General features: G+C 42.6%; 1 protein-coding gene across 7 annotated transcripts in view; it reads left to right on the forward strand.

Annotated features, from left to right (window-relative positions):
• MATN2 (matrilin 2) overlaps positions 1–19665 on the forward strand; it is a 145899-nt gene that overhangs the window by 76122 nt on the left and 50112 nt on the right. For all 7 annotated transcript variants that reach the window (XM_077846690.1, XM_077846689.1, XM_077846688.1 and 4 more), the window contains one exon: positions 17837–17959. In XM_077846690.1, the coding sequence (XP_077702816.1) occupies positions 17837–17959 (123 nt within the window). The remainder of the gene's footprint in view (positions 1–17836; positions 17960–19665) is intronic.

Consider the following 19665-nt stretch of genomic DNA (forward strand, 5'->3'; position numbering starts at 1 on the left):
TGTAGCAGGGGCAGCAGGGGCTGTGGCTGGGGCAGGAGGCCTGCCTTGGCCCACGGGAAACTAGACAGTGGTGAGGAAGTCAGTTTTCTGTGTTGCCAATTAATTGCATAATCACCCTGTGTACTAGATAACTTTTGTGTCTCTAAGGGTTTTGCTGGCACTTTTGGGATTTGATACTTGTGGAAGAGCAGCAAGCATGAGAGTAGAAGCTGTGTTTGCCAAGGAGCTGTCGTGGGCTGTGTTTATGACAGATGGGCATTTCTTGGGGCACCTGGATCGCCCAGTGGTTGAGCATCTGCCTTTGGCTCAGGTTATGATCCTGGGGTCCTGGGATAGAGTCCCACACTGGGCTCCCCACAGGGAACCTGCTTCTACCTATACCTGTGTCTCTGCCTCTCTCTCTGTGTCTCTCATGAATAAATAAATAAAATCTTTAAAAAAATAAAGATGGGCATTTCTCTTGCTGCTGTTATCAGCATGTAAGAATATCTGCCTTTCCTCACATGGGGTGTTGAGGCAGAAGAATGGGAAAATGGGAGAGACTGTGTGTGACCTAGGCCTCATCGATCAGATAGTTCCTATCATTATCATCTTCAGCCAAGCACCTGACCTGTTGGAGGCTGGGAGTGAGATGATTAAGCTGTGGTGGTCCTTTGTTGCCAGTTGCTTTGGTCAGAGAGACCGAGCAAATCTCCAGAAGATCAAATGCTGCTTGATGGGGCTAGGCTCAGTGCAAAGCAAATGGTGGGAGTAAGAGAGGCTACAGAAGGTCACAGAAGAATGTCATTCTGATGGCCAGGATGGGAAAAATCTGGGCAAGGAAGGAAGGGTAGCTTTTGGGCAAGTGTCTGAGACAAGAGGAGGCATGTGGCAGTGCTCTCAAAGCTTGAGGGCTGAGGCTGGGTTAGGAGGGGCAGGCCTTGTTCCTGGGAGATGGTAGATGAGGGAGAGACCGTCACAGGAATGCTGACCTGAAAGCTAAGCAGGCAATCTACCCTGAGGACAGCAGTCTGAAGGGGCTTGTCCGAGATGGAGACCCCAGGTATCAGACTTGGGAAATTTAGAGAAGCAAAGGCTGATAGGGACTCTGGAAGCATTCCATCAGCAGCTGGTCTGGGTGGCCTCTATGTGGATGGGAACATTAAGAATATGGTGACCATAAATCCCAGTTAATCCAGCATGATCCCAGTTTTTGCCTGTTGGCTCAATTCTCAATAGCCCTTCCTTTCACTTTCAAATGGGTTCTCTTCTGAGGGATAAATTATAGGTTCATTCTAGTTAAGGCCAGCCTGGCTTAAACAGTGGAAGAGACCAACTCTGTTGGGCAGAGAGTTCCTGCAGGTGTGAAGTAGAAGATGAAGCTGAAATACCAGGTGGAACCATAGGGTTCAGGGCTTTGAAAATCAGGCTAAAAAGTCTAGACCTTATCTCTGGAAGAGAGACACGAAGGGCTTCTAACTGGGAGTGACACATGCAAAGCCTCATTTTAGGAAACGTAATCTCATGGTGAACTTCAGGACGGATTCCAGAAGGAAGATGGTGAGGGATGGAAAGACCAGTTAGGAGACTGGTGGTCCTCAGAGGAGAGGTGACAAGGGCCTGGAGGGAAGGAGTAAGTGATGACAAGGTGCTATAAATAAAGGGGTAGAGGAAAAGTCAGAAGTTGCTCCTGAGTCTGAGCTTCCATGACTCTGATGGACAATGAGTAGACAGGTGAGTTCGAAGTTGAGATGAGACCCTGACAAGGCGAGTTTGAAGTTGAGGTGCGACCCTGACAAGAATGTGTCAGAAAGGAGAACAGAGAAGCTCACAATGAAAGGAGGTTAGAACCAATGATGCAGCCTGGAAGCAGCACAGTGCTTTTCTTTCTACATTTTCATTTCCACTTAGTTTTCACTTTTTTTTTTTTAATACCAGATTTTCTTTCTTTTTTTTTTTTTTAAAGATTTTATTCATTTATTCACGAGAGACACAGAGAGAGGCAGAGACTCAGGCAGAGGGAGAAGCAGGCTCCCTGTGGGGAGCCCGATGCAGAACTCGATCCCAGGACCCCAGGATCACGCCCTGAGCTAAAGACAGACACTAAGCCGCTAAGTCACCCAGGTGTCCCTAGTTTTCATTTTAAATATGTATTTGTGTGTTTGTTTGTTTGTTTGTTTTGAACTTAAGTACAGTGAGACCTGGGTTCCAATCCCAGTTCCGCAGCTCACCAGTCATGGGTCATTTCATTTTTGAGCCTCCATTTCCTCATCCATGTTATAGAGTAATAATACCTACATCACAGAGTGTCGTGGGATTAAATAAGGTAAGGAGCCAAGTTTCTAATACACATGAGGCCATTATTACCCTTATCATAGTGTATATCATTATTATCATTTCCTGTCTACCCTGAAGTATGGATTAAGGAGAGAGTGAAGGCCTGAGCCACATGTGGGGAGCAGGAGAGACAGATGAGGCAGGAAACATATCCATGAAGGAACAGCCTCAGGTGGGGGCCAGGGTGGCGAAAGAATTGGGAGTCATATAACTATGATGGGAAAGAAAATTTCTAGGTCAGGTCAATGTATTGATGTCATGCTCCAGTGAGGCCAAAGGGAACAGAACTTAGAAAATAAGCCATTGATTTGAGTCACTGATTCATCTCAGCAAACATTTCCAAACTCTCTGCCAGGCATCCTGCTGGCCACAAGGGACACAAGGATGACCAGAAGCCCACTGATAATGATCAGATTTCAGGAGGAGGGCTGGATGATGGGAGTGGGGGGCAGCAAATCTAAGTTATTTATTTAAAGATGTGTGATAGAAATTCATTACATCCACATACTGGTGAATGGATGCAGTGGGGCTTTGGTCTCAGCACCTCCACAGCTGTGATTCTCGTACTTTGACTCATCCCAGAATTATGACTGTGACCTGCATGGAAATTCAATTCTTAGCCAAACTCAGGACTTTTCAAGACAGCATTTCCATTTTTGAGTTAGAGGGACATTAAATTCTAGTGTTAGAGTACTAACTAACTGCTCATTTCATTCAGGATGGTATTGAATTTATTTCCACATTCAGGTGATGGAGGGTGGATTCCCAACCTAGATCCCCTTTTTGCTTTAATTGAGTTCCCTCTATTTGTACTTCATCATCTACCTCTAAAACTGCATTAATTTCCACCCAGCACTGCATTTTTTAAAGGCCATTTATCTCTACCTTTAAGTGTCAATTTTCTGCTATACCTGTTCAATCTGGTGTTTACCAAATGTCTTGTCTTTGGGGGTAACTTTGGTCCTGTTTGCATCTTATCTGCGTAAGCAGATTCTAAACCTTTGGGGACAGAATTCAATGATTGTACTTTTCATCTTTCACAGAGTAGACTTGCAGTATGTTTCAATACATTGACTGAAGCTGAGTGATTGATCACAATCTCAGGCAGTCATGTATTTTTTTCAAAAAAAATCCTGTTCCCTTGATTGCTTTTTCAATTACAAAATCAATTTTTGCATATTAAAAAAATTGTCAGGGTATAGCTGTGTATAAAGTCAAAACCTGGAAGTCATTCCTCTTCAGTTTCACTTCCTAGAAGTAATCACTGCTAAAAGCTTGGCTTCTCCTTTCTGCCTTCTAAGATATCTTATGTATAGTATCTGCTTGTCATTACCATGCAGGGTTTAACACAAAGCCTGTTGTAGAGTAACTGCTCAATAAATGGTTGTGGGACAAATGAATAGCATTAAGGTATTTCTTAACCCCCAAATTCAATTTTATCTGAATAAAGACGCAGGGTGATATAATCTATATTTATTGAATGTTACTAAGTCCTAACACCTGTTTGAAATACTTTATGTATAATTTCAACAAGCATATTAGATAAGTACTATTGTTATCACATTTTATAAGTCTCTTAACTTGTCTCTGTTTCAATGACTTTATCTGGAAATCGAGGATAACAATAATACCTACCTCAAATGATTGCTGTGAGGGTTCAATCAGTTAATACATGTAAGGCGTTGAAACAGTGCTGTGTGTTTGTTAATATTACTACTATCAGGGATCCCTGGGTGGCGCAGCGGTTTGGCGCCTGCCTTTGGCCCAGGGCGCGATCCTGGAGACCCGGGATCGAATCCCACATCGGGCTCCTGGTGCATGGAGCCTGCTTCTCCCTCTGCCTGTGTCTCTGCATCTCTCTCTCTCTGTGTGACTATCATAAAATAAATAAAAATTTAAAAAAAATATTACTACTATCATTATATTGTCTGATACATGGGAAACTGATAAAAATTAGCTGAATCTGAATTTACATATCCTTTTTATTTAAAGATTTTAATAAATAAATAAATAAATAAATATTTTTAAAATTAATTTATTTGAGAGAGAGAGAGAAAGAGAGGGCATGTGAGTGCAAGGGAGGGGAGGAGGAAGGTGCAGAGGAGGAGGGAGAGAGAGAAATTCAAGCAGACTCAATGCTGAGTGTGAGCCCAATGTGGGGCTCAATCTCACAACCCTGAGATCATGACCTGAGCTGAAACCAAGAACCAGATACTTAACTGACTGAGCCACCCAGGTGCCCCTGAATTTCTATAACCTTTATGAATTCTTGTCTTCTTATGAATGCTTGCCTTGAATAGTATGTCAGATGTATGCTACATTTAAAAAGTTTTATCGAGGGGATCCCTGGGTGGCTCAGCGGTTTAGCGCCTGCCTTTGGCCCAGGGCGCAATCCTGGAGTCTCGGGATCGAGTCCCACGTCGGGCTCCCGGCATGGAGCCTGCTTCTCCCTCCTCCTGTGTCTCTGCCTCTCTCTCTCTCTCTCTATGTCTATCATAAATAAATAAATAAATCTTTTTTAAAAAAAGTTTTATCGAGATCAGCATTTTTTTGTATATTTTTTACTGCAGTTTGAGTTGCCAACATATAGTATAACACCCAGTGCTCATCCCGTCAAGTGCCCCCCAGTGCCCATCACCCAGGCACACCTTCCCCCCTGCCTCCTACCTCCCCTTTCACTACCCCTTGTTCGATTCCCAGAGTTAGGAGTCTCTCATGTTCTGTCATCCTCTCTGATATTTCCCACTCATTTTCTCTCCTTTCCCCTTTATTCCATTTCACTATTTTTTATAGTCCCCAAAAGAATGAAACCATATAATGTTTGTCCTTTTCCGATTGACTTACCTCACTCAACATGATTCCCTCCAGTTCCATCCACGTCGAAGCAAATGGTGGGTATTTGTCATTTCTAATGGCTGAGGAATATTCCATTGTATACACAGACCACATCTTCTTTATCCATTCATCTTTCGATGGACACCGAGGCTCCTTCCACAGTGTGGCTATTGTGGACATTGCTGCTAGAAACATCGGGGTGCAGGTGTCCCGGCATTTCACTGCATCTGTATCTTTGGGGTAAATCCCCAACAGTGCAATTGCTGGGTCGTAGGGCAGGTCTATTTTTACCTCTTTGAGGAACCTCCACACAGTTTTCCAGAGTGGCTGCGCCAGTTCACATTACCACCAACAGTGCAGGAGGGTTCCCCTTTCTCCACATCCTCTCCAATATTTGTTGTTTCCTGTCTTGTTAATTTTCCCCATTCTCACTGGTATGAGGTGGGATCTCATGGTAGTTTTGATTTGTATTTCCCTGATGGCAAGTGATGCAGAGCATTTTCTCATGTGCTTGTTGGCCATGTCTATGTCTTCTTTGGTGAAATTTCTGTTCACATCTTCTGCCCATTTCATGATTGGATTGTTTGTTTCTTTGCTGTTGAGTTTAATAAGTTCTTTATAGATCTTGGAAACTAGCCCTTTATCTGATAGGTCATTTGCAAATATCTTCTCCCATTCTGTAGGTTGTTTTTTCTTTTAGTTTTGTTGACTGTTTCTTTTGCTGTGCAGAAGCTTTTTATCTTGATCAAGTCCCAATAGTCCATTTTTGCTTTTGTTTCCGTTGTCTTCATAGATATATCTTGCAAGAAGTTGCTGTGGCCAAGTTCAAAAAGAGTGTTGCCTGTGTTCTCCTCTAGGATTTTGATGGATTCTTGTTTCACACTTAGATCTTTCATCCATTTTGAATTTATCTTTGTGTATGGTGTGAGAGAATGGTCTAGTTTCATTTTTCTGCACGTGGCTGTCCAATTTTCCCAGCACCATTTATTGACGAGACTGTCCTTTTGCCGAAAGTGAATAGTCTTTCTTGCTTTGTCAAATATTAGTTGACCATAGAGTTGAGGGCCCATTTCTGGGTTCTCTATTCTGTTCCATTTACCTATGTGTCTGTTCTTGTGCCAGTGCCACAGTGTCTTGATGACCACAGCTTTGTAATACAGCTTGAAATCCAACCTTGTGATGCCCCTGGCACTGGTTTTCTTTTTTAATATTCCCCTGGCTATTCGGGGTCTTTTTTGATTCCACACAAATCTTAAGATGATTTGTTCCAACTCTCTGAAGAAAGTCCGTGGTATTTTGATAGGGATTGCATTGAATATGTAAATGGCCCTGGGTAACATTGACATTTTCACAATATTAATTCTGCCAATCCATGAGCATGGAATATTTTTCCATCTCTGTGTGTCTTCCTCAATTTCCTTCAGAAGTGTTCTGTAGTTTTTAGGGTATATATCCTCTACCTCTTTGGTTAGGTTTATTCCTAGGTATCTTATGCTTTTGGGTGCAATTGTAAATGGGATTGACTCCTTAATTTCTCTTTCGTCAGACTCATTTTTAGTATATAGAAATGCCACTGATTTCTGGGCATTGATTTTGTATCCTGCCACGCTACCAAATTGCTGTATGAGTTCTAGCAATCTTGGGGTAGAGTCTTTGGGTTTTCTATGTACAGTATCATGTCATCTGTGAGGAGGGAGAGTTTGACTTCTTCTTTGCCAATTTGAATGCCTTTAATGTCTTTTTGTTGTCTGATTGCTGAGGCTAGGACTTCTAGAACTATGTTGAATAGCAGGGGTGAGAGTGGACATCCCTGTCATGTTCCTGATCTAGAGGAAAGGCTCTAAGTGTTTCCCCATTCTGAATATTTGCTGTGGGCTTTTCGTAGATGGCTTTTAAGATATTGAGGAATGTTCCCTCTATCCCTACACTCTGAAGAGTCTTGATCAGGAATGGATGCTGTATTTTGTCAAATGCTTTCTCTGCATCTATTGAGAGGATCATATGGTTCTCATTTTTCTCTTGTTGATATGATCTATCATCTTGATTGCTTTACAAGTGTTGAACCAGCCTTGCATCCCGGGGATACATCCCACTTGGTCATGGTGAATAATCCTCTTAAAGTACTGTTGAATCCTATTGGATAGTATCTTGTTGAGAATTTTTGCATCCATGTTCATCAGAGATATTGGTCTATAATTCTTTTTGGTGGGGTCTTTGTCTGGTTTTGGAATTAAGGTGATGCTGGCCTCAAAACGAGTTTGGAAATATTCCATCCCTTTCTATCTTTCAGAACAGCTTTAGTAGAATAGGTATGGTTTCTTCTTTAAACGTTTGATAGAATTCCTCTAGGAAGCTATCTGGCCCTGGACTTTTGTGTCTTGGGAGGTTTTGGATGACTGCTTCAATTTTCTCACTGGTTATTGGCCTGTTCAGGTTTTCTATTTCTTCCTGTTCCAGTTTTGGTAATTTGTGGTCTTCCAGAAATGTGTCCATTTCTTCTAGATTGCCTAATTTATTGGCGTATAGCTGCTCATAATACGTTTTTAAAATCATTTGTATTTCCTTGGTATTGGCTGTGATCTCTCCTTTTTCATTCATGATTTTATTAATTTGAGTCTTTTCTCCTTTCTTTTTAATAAGGCTGGCTAATGGTTTATCTATCTTATTAATTCTTTCAAAGAACCAACTCCTGGTTTTGTTGATCTGTTCTATACTTCTTCTGGTCTCTATTTCATTGAGTTCTGCTCAAATCTTTATTATCTCTCTTCTTCTGCTTGGTGTAGGTTTTATTTGCTGTTCTTTCTCCAGTTCCTTTAGGTGCAAGGTTAGCTTGTGTATTTGAGTGTTTTACAATTTTTTGAGGGATGCTTGTATTGTGATTTATTTCTCTCTTAGGACTGCTTTTGCTGTATCCCAAACATTTTGAATGGTTATATATTCATTTTTATTAGTTTCCATGAATCTTTTTAATTTTTTCTAATTTCCTGGTTGACCCTTTCATAGTTTGGCAGGATGGTATTTAACCTCCACGTGTTTGAGTTTCTTCCAAATTTCTTCTTGTGATTGTGTTCAAGTTTCAGAGCATTATGGTCTGAAAATATGCAGGGGACAATCCCAGTCTTTTGGTATTGGTTGAGACCTGATTTGTGGCCCAGTATGTCTATTCTGGAGAAAGTTCCATGTGCACTTGAGAAGAATGTGTATTCAGTTGCACTTGGATGGAAAGTTCTGTATATATCTGTGAAATCCATCTGGTCCAGTGTATCATTTAGAGCTATTGTTTCTTTGGAAATGCTGTGCTTAGAAGATCTGTCATTTGCAGAAAGTGCTGTGCTGAAGTCTCATAGGACTTTAGCAGTGTGTTATTATCAAAATACATCTTAACTTTGGTTATTAATTGATTTATATACTTGGCAGCTCCTGCATCCAGGGCAAAAATATTCATGATTGTTAGGTCCTCTTGTTGGATAGATCCTTTAAGTATGATATAGTGTCCCTCTTCATCTCTTACTACAGTCTTTGGGATAAACTTTAATTTATCTGACATAAGGATGGCTACCCCAGCTTTCTTTTGAGGACCATTTGAATGGTAAATGGTTCTCCAACTTTCATTTTCAGGCTGGAGGTGTCCTTAGGTCTAAAATGAGTCTCTTGTAGACAGCATATAGATGGGTCTTGCTTTTTTATCCAGTCTGAAACCCTGTGTCTTTTGATGGGATCATTTAGCCCATTCACATTCAGAGTTACTATTGAAAGATATGAATTTAGGGTCCTCATAATACCTATTCAGTCCTTGTTTTTGTGGATTATTTCTTTGGGCTTCCTCTTTCTTTTACAGGGTCCCCCTTAATATTTCTTGCAGACCTGGTTTGGAGGTCACATATTCTTTCAGTCTCTGCCTATCTTGGAAGCTCTTTATCTCTCCTTCTATTCTGAATGAGAGCCTTGCTGGATAAAGTATCTTGGCTGCATGTTCTTCTCATTTAGGACCCTGAATATATCCTGCCAGCCCTTTCTGGCCTGCTAGGTCTCTGTGGAGAGGTCTGCTGTTAATCTGAGATTTCTCCCCATAGAAGTTAGGGATCTCTTTTCTCTTGCTGCTTTAAGGATCTTCTCTTTATCTTAGGAATTTGCAAGTTTCACTATTAAATGTCAAGGTGTTGAACGGTTTTTTATTGACTTGGGGGGGGGGGCGGGAACCTCTCTATCTCCTGGATCTGAGTGCCTGTTTCCCTCCCCAAATTAGGGAAGTTCTCAGCTATGATTTGTTCAAATATGCATTCTGGCCCTCTGACCCTCTCAGCGCTCTCTGGAACCCCAATTATACGTAGATTTTTCCTTCTGAGGTTATCATTTATTTCCTTTAATCTTTCCTCATGGTCTTTTAGTTGTTTTTCTCTTTTTCTTTAGCTTCCTTCCTTGCCATCAACTTGTCTTCTATGTCACTCACTCTTTCTTCCACCTCATTAACCCTCGTCATTAGGACCTCGAGTTTGGATTGCATCTCATTTAATTGATTTTTAATTTCTGCCTGATTAGATCTAAATTCTGCAGGCATGAAGTCTCTTGATTCCTTTATGCTTTCTTCCAGAGCCACCAGTAGCTTTTTAATTGTGTTTCTGAGTTGGCTTTCCGACATCAAATTTTAATCCAAATTCTGTAACTCTGTGGCAGAGTACTGTTTCTGAGTCTTTCTTTTGTGGTGAAAAAAAAAAGTCATTTCTAGTCATTTTGCTCAGTGCAGAGTGGCTCTATGAGTGGGCTGAGTCATGAATATCTACCACGACCTAAGTAAATTTCACCCTAGATGTTTCTGCTGAGGTCAGAGACCAGAAATTGAAAACAAAGATCAGAACGATATAAAACAAAAGGACCACTAAAGTGAAAAACAAATCTTAAAACAAAGTAGTGAAAAATAAAAGGCCAAGAATCCCAAAGAAGAAGAGAAAAAATAAGAATAAAGTAAAAAGAAGGAGAAGATAAAAAGGGGGGATTGGGAGATGGTGGTGGTGAAGAAGTTGTAGTGGAAAGAGAATGTAGTCTACCTGAGGGGTTCTAGAGGGTGATCCTCTTGTTTCTGAGCATATTAAGTTCTGTATGTTAGAAGATGCTCAGTCCCAAATTTATATAAAGCAGAAATACTGTGAAAGACCCCAAAATTGACCACCAAAATATAAATAAGATAAAAGAGGGGGGCAGAATGGGAATGAGGAGTCTTACAGAATGAACCAGCACGGTATACCACTTGGCTCTGGGTACATGCTGGTCATGTTTTAGAAGGTATTAACATCTGCCTTTGTAGAACAAAATGAGGCAGAGAAAACAAACACAAAACAAAAAAACATATCTTGTATATCTCCCAAAATTAAGTTGAGTATGTTGAAGGGAATCTAGAAGTGGAAAATATATCTAGGACCTGTAATTGTAGAAATATGAGAGTCAAAAAAGAAGAATCTTAAAAAGAAGAGGTATGGGCAGCCCGAGTGGCTCCGCGGTTTAGGGCCACCTTCGGCTTGGGGCCTGGTCCTGGAGACCCCGGATCGAGTCCCCAGTCGGGCTCCCTGCATGGAGCCTGCTTCTACCTCTGCTTATGTCTCTGCCTCTGTCTCTCTGTCTCTCTCTGTGTGTCTCTCATGAATAAATAAATAAAATTTTTAAAAAAGAAGAGGTGTTAAAATATTGTAGTTAAGATAGGAAAAGAGAAAAAAATTGGAAATTTACAGTCTGATAAAAACAAGTTGTACTGGAAAAAGGAAGAAAAAATACATAAAATCTTTAAAAAAAATAGGAGGGGTACCCTTTGGTTCTGCATACTATAAATCCCTCGACTTCCCCTTTCCAGTGCCGCTTGGTCAAGAACTTGCTCTTCCCGGTCCTTCCAGCTGGTCTTCTGGGGGAAGGACCTGCGGCCCTGATTCTCAGGTGTGTGCACCTGGCAGAGACGTCCCCTGGCGGCCCCGCCCCTCCCAGGCACCGGGTGAGCCCAGGAGGAACAGCACCACTGTCCGCGGCCAGGTCTCCAGCTCTGGAGCCAGCTCCCCCAGTAACTCCCGCAGCCCCCAGTCCGCCCTGGCCTGGACGCTCCCGGGGCGGCGCGGGGCGCCGATGCGCACAGCTCGGGGGCGCCCCGCGGCAGGAGCGTCCTCCCGGTCCTGGGCCCTCCCCGCCTCCGCCTGGCCCGGGGGAGCGCAGGATCGTGGGCTGGGATCGCGCTCCCAGGTCGCAGCTCCTGAAGGCAGCGAGGCAGCGCCCCCCCGCCGGCGCCCCCGCCCGACGGACCGGCTGCCCCCCGAGGCCCCGCCGGGTGCGCGACCCAGCTCCTCACCGAGAGTCGCCCGCCGGGTGCAGCGCGCTTGACCCCAGGCTGCACTTGCTCTTAGCGACGCCGGGGACACTGGGGCTTCACTGCCCCTCCTGCGGTTCGATTCGATTCGATTCGATTCGATTCGATTCGGCTCGAGTTCCCGGCTGAGCACCTTTCCGTCCAGGAAGAATCTGGTGCGGATTTCTTAAACTTCCTGCTTCTCCCGGGCTGGGCTTTACCCGGCTCCTCGTGGGGCTCCTCCCCCACATAATTCTTTTTCTTATTTTTTTTTCCCGCCTTCATACCTTGTCAGAAGCTAAAACCCTTCTTTTAGGACAAACATTACATGGTCTCATTCATTTGGGGAATATGAAAAATAGTGAAAGGGAATAAAGGGAAGGGAGAAAAAATGTGTGGGAAATATCAGAAAGGGAGACAGAACATGAGAGACTCCTAACTCTGGGAAAGGATCTAGGGGCGGTGGAAGGGGAGGAGGGTGCGGGGTGGGGGTGACTGGGTGGCGGGCACTCAGGGGGGCACTTGATGGATGGGCACTGGGTGTTATGCTATATGTTGGCAAATTGAACACCAAATTAAAAAAAAAGAAAAAGAAAACCCTTCTCTCTGTAGCATTCCAGCTGTTCTCTCAGGCCAAATTCGTAGGTTTTCAGGATGGTTTGAAAGTAATCTGGGTAAATTGGTGGGGCCAGGTGAGTTGAGGCCCCTATCCTCTGCCATCTTCTCAGCTCCCCGCCCCCAAAGGTCAGCATTTTAGTTCATCAGCTAACCATCCATGTCTGAAGCATGACCTCCTCCATTTCCAAGATGTTAAGTATTGGATTTCTCCCTACTGGTGTGCTAGGGCTGCCATAACAAAACCACAGAGTGAATGGCTTTAACATTAGAGCTTTATCTTCTCACAGTTCTGGAAGCTAAGATTCCAAGGTCAAGGTGTCAGCAGGGTTGGTTTCTTCTGAGGTCTCCCTCCTTGATTTGCAGAAAGCCACTGCCTCTGCATGGGGTCTTCTTCTGTGTACACACATACTTGGTGCCTTTGTGTGTCCAGATTTCCTCTTCTTCTTTTTTTTAAGATTTTTATTTATTTATTTGAGAGAGAGCAAGAGAACAAGCAAGAGAGAGTGAGCATGAGTAAGGTGAAGGGCAAAGGGAGAAGCAGAGGGAGTCTGATGTGGGGCTCCATCCTGGGACCCCTGGATCATCATCTGAGCTGAAGACAGACTTCAACTGACTGAGCCACCCAGTGGCCCCAGATTTCCTCTTCTTATAAGGACACCAGTCAGATCGGATTAGGGCCCACCTGAATGGCCTCATCCTAATTGAATCACTTTTTTTTTTTTTTTTTTATGATAGTCACAGAGAGAGAGAGAGAGAGAGAGAGAGAGGCAGAGACACAGGCAGAGGGAGAAGCAGGCTCCATGCACTGGGAGTCCGATGTGGGATTTGATCCCGGGTCTCCAGGATCACACCCTGGGCCAAAGGCAGGCGCTAAACCGCTGCGCCACCCAGGGATCCCCTGAATCACTTCTTTAAAGGTCCTATCTCGAAATACAGTCACATTATGATTGGGATTAGGATTTAAACAGGTGGGGAAGACAATTCAGCCCAGAACACTTCCTTGTTGTTATCAATATCAATGAGAAACTTTCTGAGTTTCAAAATCCTGCATGTAGAAATCTGGTAGTGCCCTGAGGAGGAGAGGTTTTGTGAATCTGACTCTATGTGTGTATCTGCCATATACTCAGTAAGTCAACTGCTTCTACCATTTCTCTAATGATGGATTTGGTTTTGCTTACTCTGTCATCAGCAAACTTTAAAGCCCAAATGCTCCTCTTTGAAATATCATGTTTCTACTAATGCCATCCGCTTGCAGACTGATGTAGGCTGAGAAAACTCGGGAATGTGACCAGATTGTAAATCAGAGACCATCAATCTTAGGCTTTATTACCTTGCACCCAAGTATCGTTTATCCTTGGACACAGAGTGATTTTTCACATATTAGACAGAGACTGAACACAGAGAGACAGGCTTCCAGCCCTGAGATGTTAACACTTTGTGATCTGGAGGGCCAAGTTCCCCAAAGCCAGGGAATTACCCTTTCTCCTTGTAAAGGAGAGAATAGATACATCAGGCAAAACAATTGAAGGAGATGAAGACTTGGAACAGCGGAAGCATCTCTGAGTTAGCCATATAGAGCACCTCCCTACATCTGCTCCCTAAACTTCACCTCTTTTCTTACAAGTACAGTTTTGCAACCAAGGAAGTTATGCAGAGAACCCAAAGCATGTGGCAAAGGGTGTCAGAGTTGAATGGACTGGAACTCTCTTGGTCTTAAAAAGCTTTTAGGTTCACATGCTTGAAGTGGGCTCCTCCACATCTAACCTTGTGCTGATGGCCTCCTCTGCTGCCCCCAGTAGCCAGCCAGCCAGCCAGTGAGTGGCCCTCAAATCAAGGAGGGATTTGACACGTTTTGGTTTTATAGGCCAGGGTCTTGAGGCCCAGGAATGCTTGAATCCCGCCTTGCCAATGCCTCCTCTCCCCTTCAGTTCCACAGACTGCTCAGCACACACACTAAAGCAAGACTAGCAGGAGAATCAAAGTCCAGGAGAAGCCTTCTTACCCCATGAGATTGAGCCTGTGGTTGGCGGATTGATGGAAAATGTCTTTGAAAGAGTGGAATCATAAAAAACTACATATCCAAAACTATCTTAACCTTTTTATTTTTATTGAAAACATTACACATGTACTTTTAATACATGTACTTTTAATAGAATTACCTTTATTTTTTTTTTAAGATTTTATTTATTTATTCATGAGAGACACAGAGAGAAGGAGAGGCTCGAGACACAAGCAGAGGGAGAAGCAGGCTCCTCGCAGGGAGCCCAACGTGGGATCCCATCTCGGGTCTCCAGGGTCACGCCCTGGGCTGAATGTGGCGCTAAACCGCTGAGCCACCTGGGCTGCCCTAGAATTACCTTTAATTACACTTTTAAAAAGTACCAATTTTAAGTTCATTTTTAAAATCTATGGCTAAAAATTTTTTTCTTGCATAAAGCATACCAATAATGGATCGTCCATGATTTTCAATTTTGGTTTCCTTAAATTGGAGCAAGAATTTGAAGACTTCTGTAAAGCAATCTAAGGGCAGGATCCTTGTAAATTTTAATGAAAATTTTCCTAGTCTTTCGCAGGTTTTATCCATGCCTGGTTCTATGGCAATTTCGGTTAGCAAATTGCTTTTAATTAAGTCTTTCCAAAGCTTTCTCTTTTTTTTTTATTGGAGTTCAATTTGCCAACATATAGCATAATACCCAGTGCTCATCCCATCAAGTGTCCCCCTGAGTGCCCGCCACCCAGTCACCCCCACCCTCCCTTTCCACCACCCCTTGTTCGTTTCCCAGAATTGGGAGTCTCTCTTGTTCTGTCTCCCTCTCTGATATTTCCCACTCATTTTCTCTCCTTTCCCCTTTATTCCATTTCACTATTTTTTATAGTCCCCAAAAGAATGAAACCATATAATGTTTGTCCTTTTCCGATTGACTTACTTCACTCAACATGATTCCCTCCAGTTCCATCCACGTCGAAGCAAATGGTGGGTATTTGTCATTTCTAATGGCTGAGGAATATTCCATTGTATACACAGACCACATCTTCTTTATCCATTCATCTTTCGATGGACACCGAGGCTCCTTCCACAGTGTGGCTATTGTGGACATTGCTGCTAGAAACATCGGGGTGCAGGTGTCCCGGCGTTTCACTGCATCTGTATCTTTGGGATCAATCCCCAGCAGTGCAATTGCTGGGTCGTAGGGCAGGTCTATTTTTAACTCTTTGAGGAACCTCCACACAGTTTTCCAGAGTGGCTGCACCAGTTCACATTCCCACCAACAGTGCTTTCAATTTAGTTTTTATTTGTTTAAAAACTCAGTTTGTTTTAATGCTTATATTTAATTGGCTTTTACTGTATCATTAATTATAATAACATGTATAAATGGCATGTATAGGTTTGGGAACAAAAACAATTTTGTCTCTTTTTAGCAGTGGTTTTCAAATTTTAACATGCATCTAGAGGTCTTATTAAAACACACATTCTTGGGCCCCATTCCAGTTTCTAATTCAGTAAGTCTGTAGTAGGGCCTGAAAATTTGCATGACTAACAAGAGTTCAAGGTATGATTATTGCAGCTGGTTCACCACCACATTTTGAGAACCAGTGCTCTATGGACATACAGTCAGTCCACAGGGAAAGAACACAGGTGTTGCGGAGCACAGGTGTTCCAACAGCCTTGAGCATTTAGTATGCTCTGGGCCTCAGGTCCCATATTTTCAGAGGAAATGAAAAGCATTGATTGATCAGGGGTTGGTTAAGTGGAGGTCAGTTAAAATAGCTTCTTCTGTACAACTCTATTAACTGCCTAATCCAACTCTGGATGTTCTAGAGCATTCTGGAAAAATGCAAATTTGGACTATATGGCTTAGATTTTAGGCCCCAGCAAAACCTCTAACCTGTCCTCACTCTATTAAGGAACCAACATGCTTTGGTGTCTCTCTGAGGTACAGAGATGGGTTGGCTCAGTCCCTGACCACCGCATGGTGTGTAAGAAGAAGCTTCAAGAGAGAAGGAGAATCTGAGTTTCTGACTTTAGGTATCAATAGCAGCCTACTCATCATTGCAGTATTGTCCATGTCCTAGAGCTTAGAAGTCAGAGTCGCAGCTCCTCTCTTTGGTGGGGACACTTAAAAGTAGGTAGCTTGGGGTAGGATGAGCTGACAGATGGCAGAGACCCATATCAGGGGTTGGGAGATTTTTAGGATGGCAGATGAGGCCCAGCCTGGGGAGGTTGGAGGTGGGAGGTACCCACTAACACAAGTCGGTGTGGGTCCCTACATGGCTCACTTCTGTGACGTGCAGACAGGGTGCAAGCCAGAGCTTGGTCTTAGGGTTCTCCATCTCCATGACTTTCGAATAATGTTACAATGGTTCTTGAACAATTAGACATTAACTTTTGGAAGAATTTGGTGCTAGAGCACTATTTATGTTATGACTCAACTCCAGCAACTGGCCAATGTCCCATGACATGCAGATCCTTCAACTATGTGAATGTCCTGTTCCCACAATGACTTGTGTATGAAATCCTCAAATGTTAGGTGCTAGTGGAACTTTTTAGGGAGGTGAAGTCATAAAAATGAAAAAAAAGTTTTAGACAAAAACTTAATGAAGCCTGGAAGCAAAAGGATAAGCACAATAAGCACAATTTATTAGCTTTTAAAACTCTGTGTCACACAAAAAAAATAAAAATAAAACTCTGTGGCTTTTTCCTTTGCATCTTTTGATCACTATGTTAAGTATGCTGTTATCCTCTTAGGGTGTGATTTTGGTTTTATTTTTTTTTCTAAGATTTTATTTATTCATGAGAGACACAGAGAGAGGGAGAGACATAGACAGAGGGAGAAGCAGGCTCCCTGTGGGGAACCTGATGTGGGACTCGATTTCAGGACCCCGGGATCACACCCTGAGCCAAAGGCAGACCCTCAATCACTGAGCCACCCAGGCCCCGCTTCCCCAAAGTCTCTATTCTTTTTCCCCAAGAATGGTCTTCACCCTCTAGGAGTCGATCTTATTTACTTATTTTATTTTTGATCACCACCACCATCATCCAACTGTAAGCTCCATGAGGACTGGAATCTTTGTTTTTTGCTCTGTCCTTAGCCCCTAACACAGGGCTAGGCTCCGGGGTAGGTGTTCAGTAAACATTTGACAAATTAGTGGGAAATAGGATAAGATATGTTCTCCTTAATGACTAAGCCATTTATCATTATTAAATGTTCATTTAATTTTCCAGATTTTTTTTGGTCACCATAAACAATGCTGCTATAAATAGCTTATTTCATATAGTTAATCTCTCCCTTTTATCCATTATTTCTTTGGGTCACATTTCCATGGTAAACACTGTCAAATGTCCTTCCAAAAGGGATTCTTGTCCGTTTATGATGCCACCACCATGAATAGCTCTGACTCTGTTTCCAGACTGCCTCACCACCATTGGGTTTTGTCCTGTCTTTATTTGTGCCTTTACAACACTTAGAAGTGTTGTAAGCCTTGAGGTGGTTTTGATTTACATTTATTTAACTTTTAAATACAATTGGTCGTATGTTCTTTAGTTTATCTTGTGCTATAAATTGCCTGATCTAAGACCCCTGATTATTTTTTGGTGGTGGGAGAAGAAGCCTTGGATTCCTATTTATTTATTCATACTTCTTTGGGGACAACAACATTAATCTTCATTTATATTTGTTATAAGTATGCTATTATTTCCTTTCCTGTTTGTGTTTCTACTTAAACTCTGTGTTTGAATATTTATAGCTGTGGACTACTGTGCCTCAGAGAACCACGGATGTGAACATGAGTGTGTGAATGCTGACAGCTCCTACTTTTGCCGGTGCCGTAAAGGATTTACTCTTAACCCAGATAAAAAAACATGTGCAAGTAAGTTACATTTAAAAAAAAGTTGTATTGTGTGTGTGTGTTTTACAGTTTTGGGACCTAACATTTTATTTATTTACTTACTTTTATTTTAATTCCAGTGTAGTTAACATACAGTGTTGCATTAGTTTCAGATGTACGATACAGTGATTCAACGACAACAACAGAATTTTTTTTGATGCTCTTGCTGTGGACACTGTGGCCATGGGACCTCTCCCAAGCATGCTATAGCACAGGATTATTTAGTCTAATACCTTCCACCACTATTCTTCCTTTGTCAGGCCTTTCTTCACTTTTCCCAGGACTGTAGCCCACCCTGTCTCAACATCACTCTTCACGGTGTTTGACAGAGGTATCTTTTATGAGACCACATGTGGGAGTGTTCTTCCAGCATCTGCCAACCATGCTGACAATGGGACCATCTTACTTCATGCTGGCTCAGCGTGCCTGTGCCCATCAGTATTAACAGAGCTTAAGAAATACTTTCCCTGAAGCCTTGTGGCTTGTGGGCTTCAGCTCTGACTCCACACAAGTGCAGAAAATCGCTGAGCCTAAAGGAGTTGAATGTGGTTTCTTTCAAAAGGGCGGATTGCAGAGAACTGTTCATTCTTTTGTTTGATATATTTAGTTCTATTTGATTTTTAACTATTTACATACAAATCAGAATTAATTTGAGCTACCAAAATCTGACCATAAAAATTTATAAACTAGAGATATTTTGCAAAAGGATTCCAAAAGTGTTCTGTTACCTGTAAAACGTATGTCAGAGCACTACAATTAAGAGAGTGTGTATGGATTATCATCCTATGGAGGGGTTCACTTGAGAGAAGCTTGGTTTTAAAATATTAGGGCCCAACATTTTTAAAAAGTGAAGTTTTTAAAAAAATATTTTATTTGAGAGACAGAGTCGTCCAAGAGAGAGCACAAGCAGGGGGAGCAGCAGAGGGAGAGGGAGAAGCAGGCTCCTGGGTGAGCAGGGAGCTGGACATGGGACCCTGGGATCATGACCTGAGCCAAAGGCAGATGCTTAAGCGACAGAACCACCCAGGCATCCCTAAGAAGTGAAATGTAATAGGTTAGCATAAGTTATCTCTGAAACATACATCAATGAGAAAATAGGATTGTAATTCATAAAAAGTTCATGTACCCACAACTTTCTAAAATACATCGATTATGTAAAGTGGGATATACTCGCCGCACAGTGTTTTTAAAAAGCATCCCCTATAAAACTCCTGAGATATAAACTTACCCTTCCATCCCTAAACATCAGCAGCTTACAAATACTGGAGCCAGAGACAGGGCAACTGTAAGAGACACACTCAGTCAAAAATATATATTTCTGGAGTCCTAACCATATGTCAGTAGCAATGAACAAGGCGAGCTCCCTCCTGGAGGATGAGATACCTTGGCTGAGTCTTGAAGGCAGAGCCATCATTTATTTACCAAGGAAAGAAGGCTGAACAGGGGTGGCCAGGAGGAAGAAAGATGTGCAAGGATATGAGCCAAACAGGCTCAGGCCCATGCCTGGCACATGACCTACATGCAGTTTATTGAAAGAAGAAGTGAATGAATGACTGTACTCCTCCGTTCCTAGTTCCCTTCCCTTCAGAATATTCTGAGCCATAAATCAGCAGCCTGGGCTGTGATCATGGCTGGGAACACGGTTGCTGGGCTGCCAGGTCAGTTCTCTTCATCAGAGGGGAGGCCAT

Source organism: Canis aureus, chromosome 14 (assembly GCF_053574225.1).
Source record: "Canis aureus isolate CA01 chromosome 14, VMU_Caureus_v.1.0, whole genome shotgun sequence".
Lineage (NCBI taxonomy): Eukaryota > Metazoa > Chordata > Mammalia > Carnivora > Canidae > Canis > Canis aureus.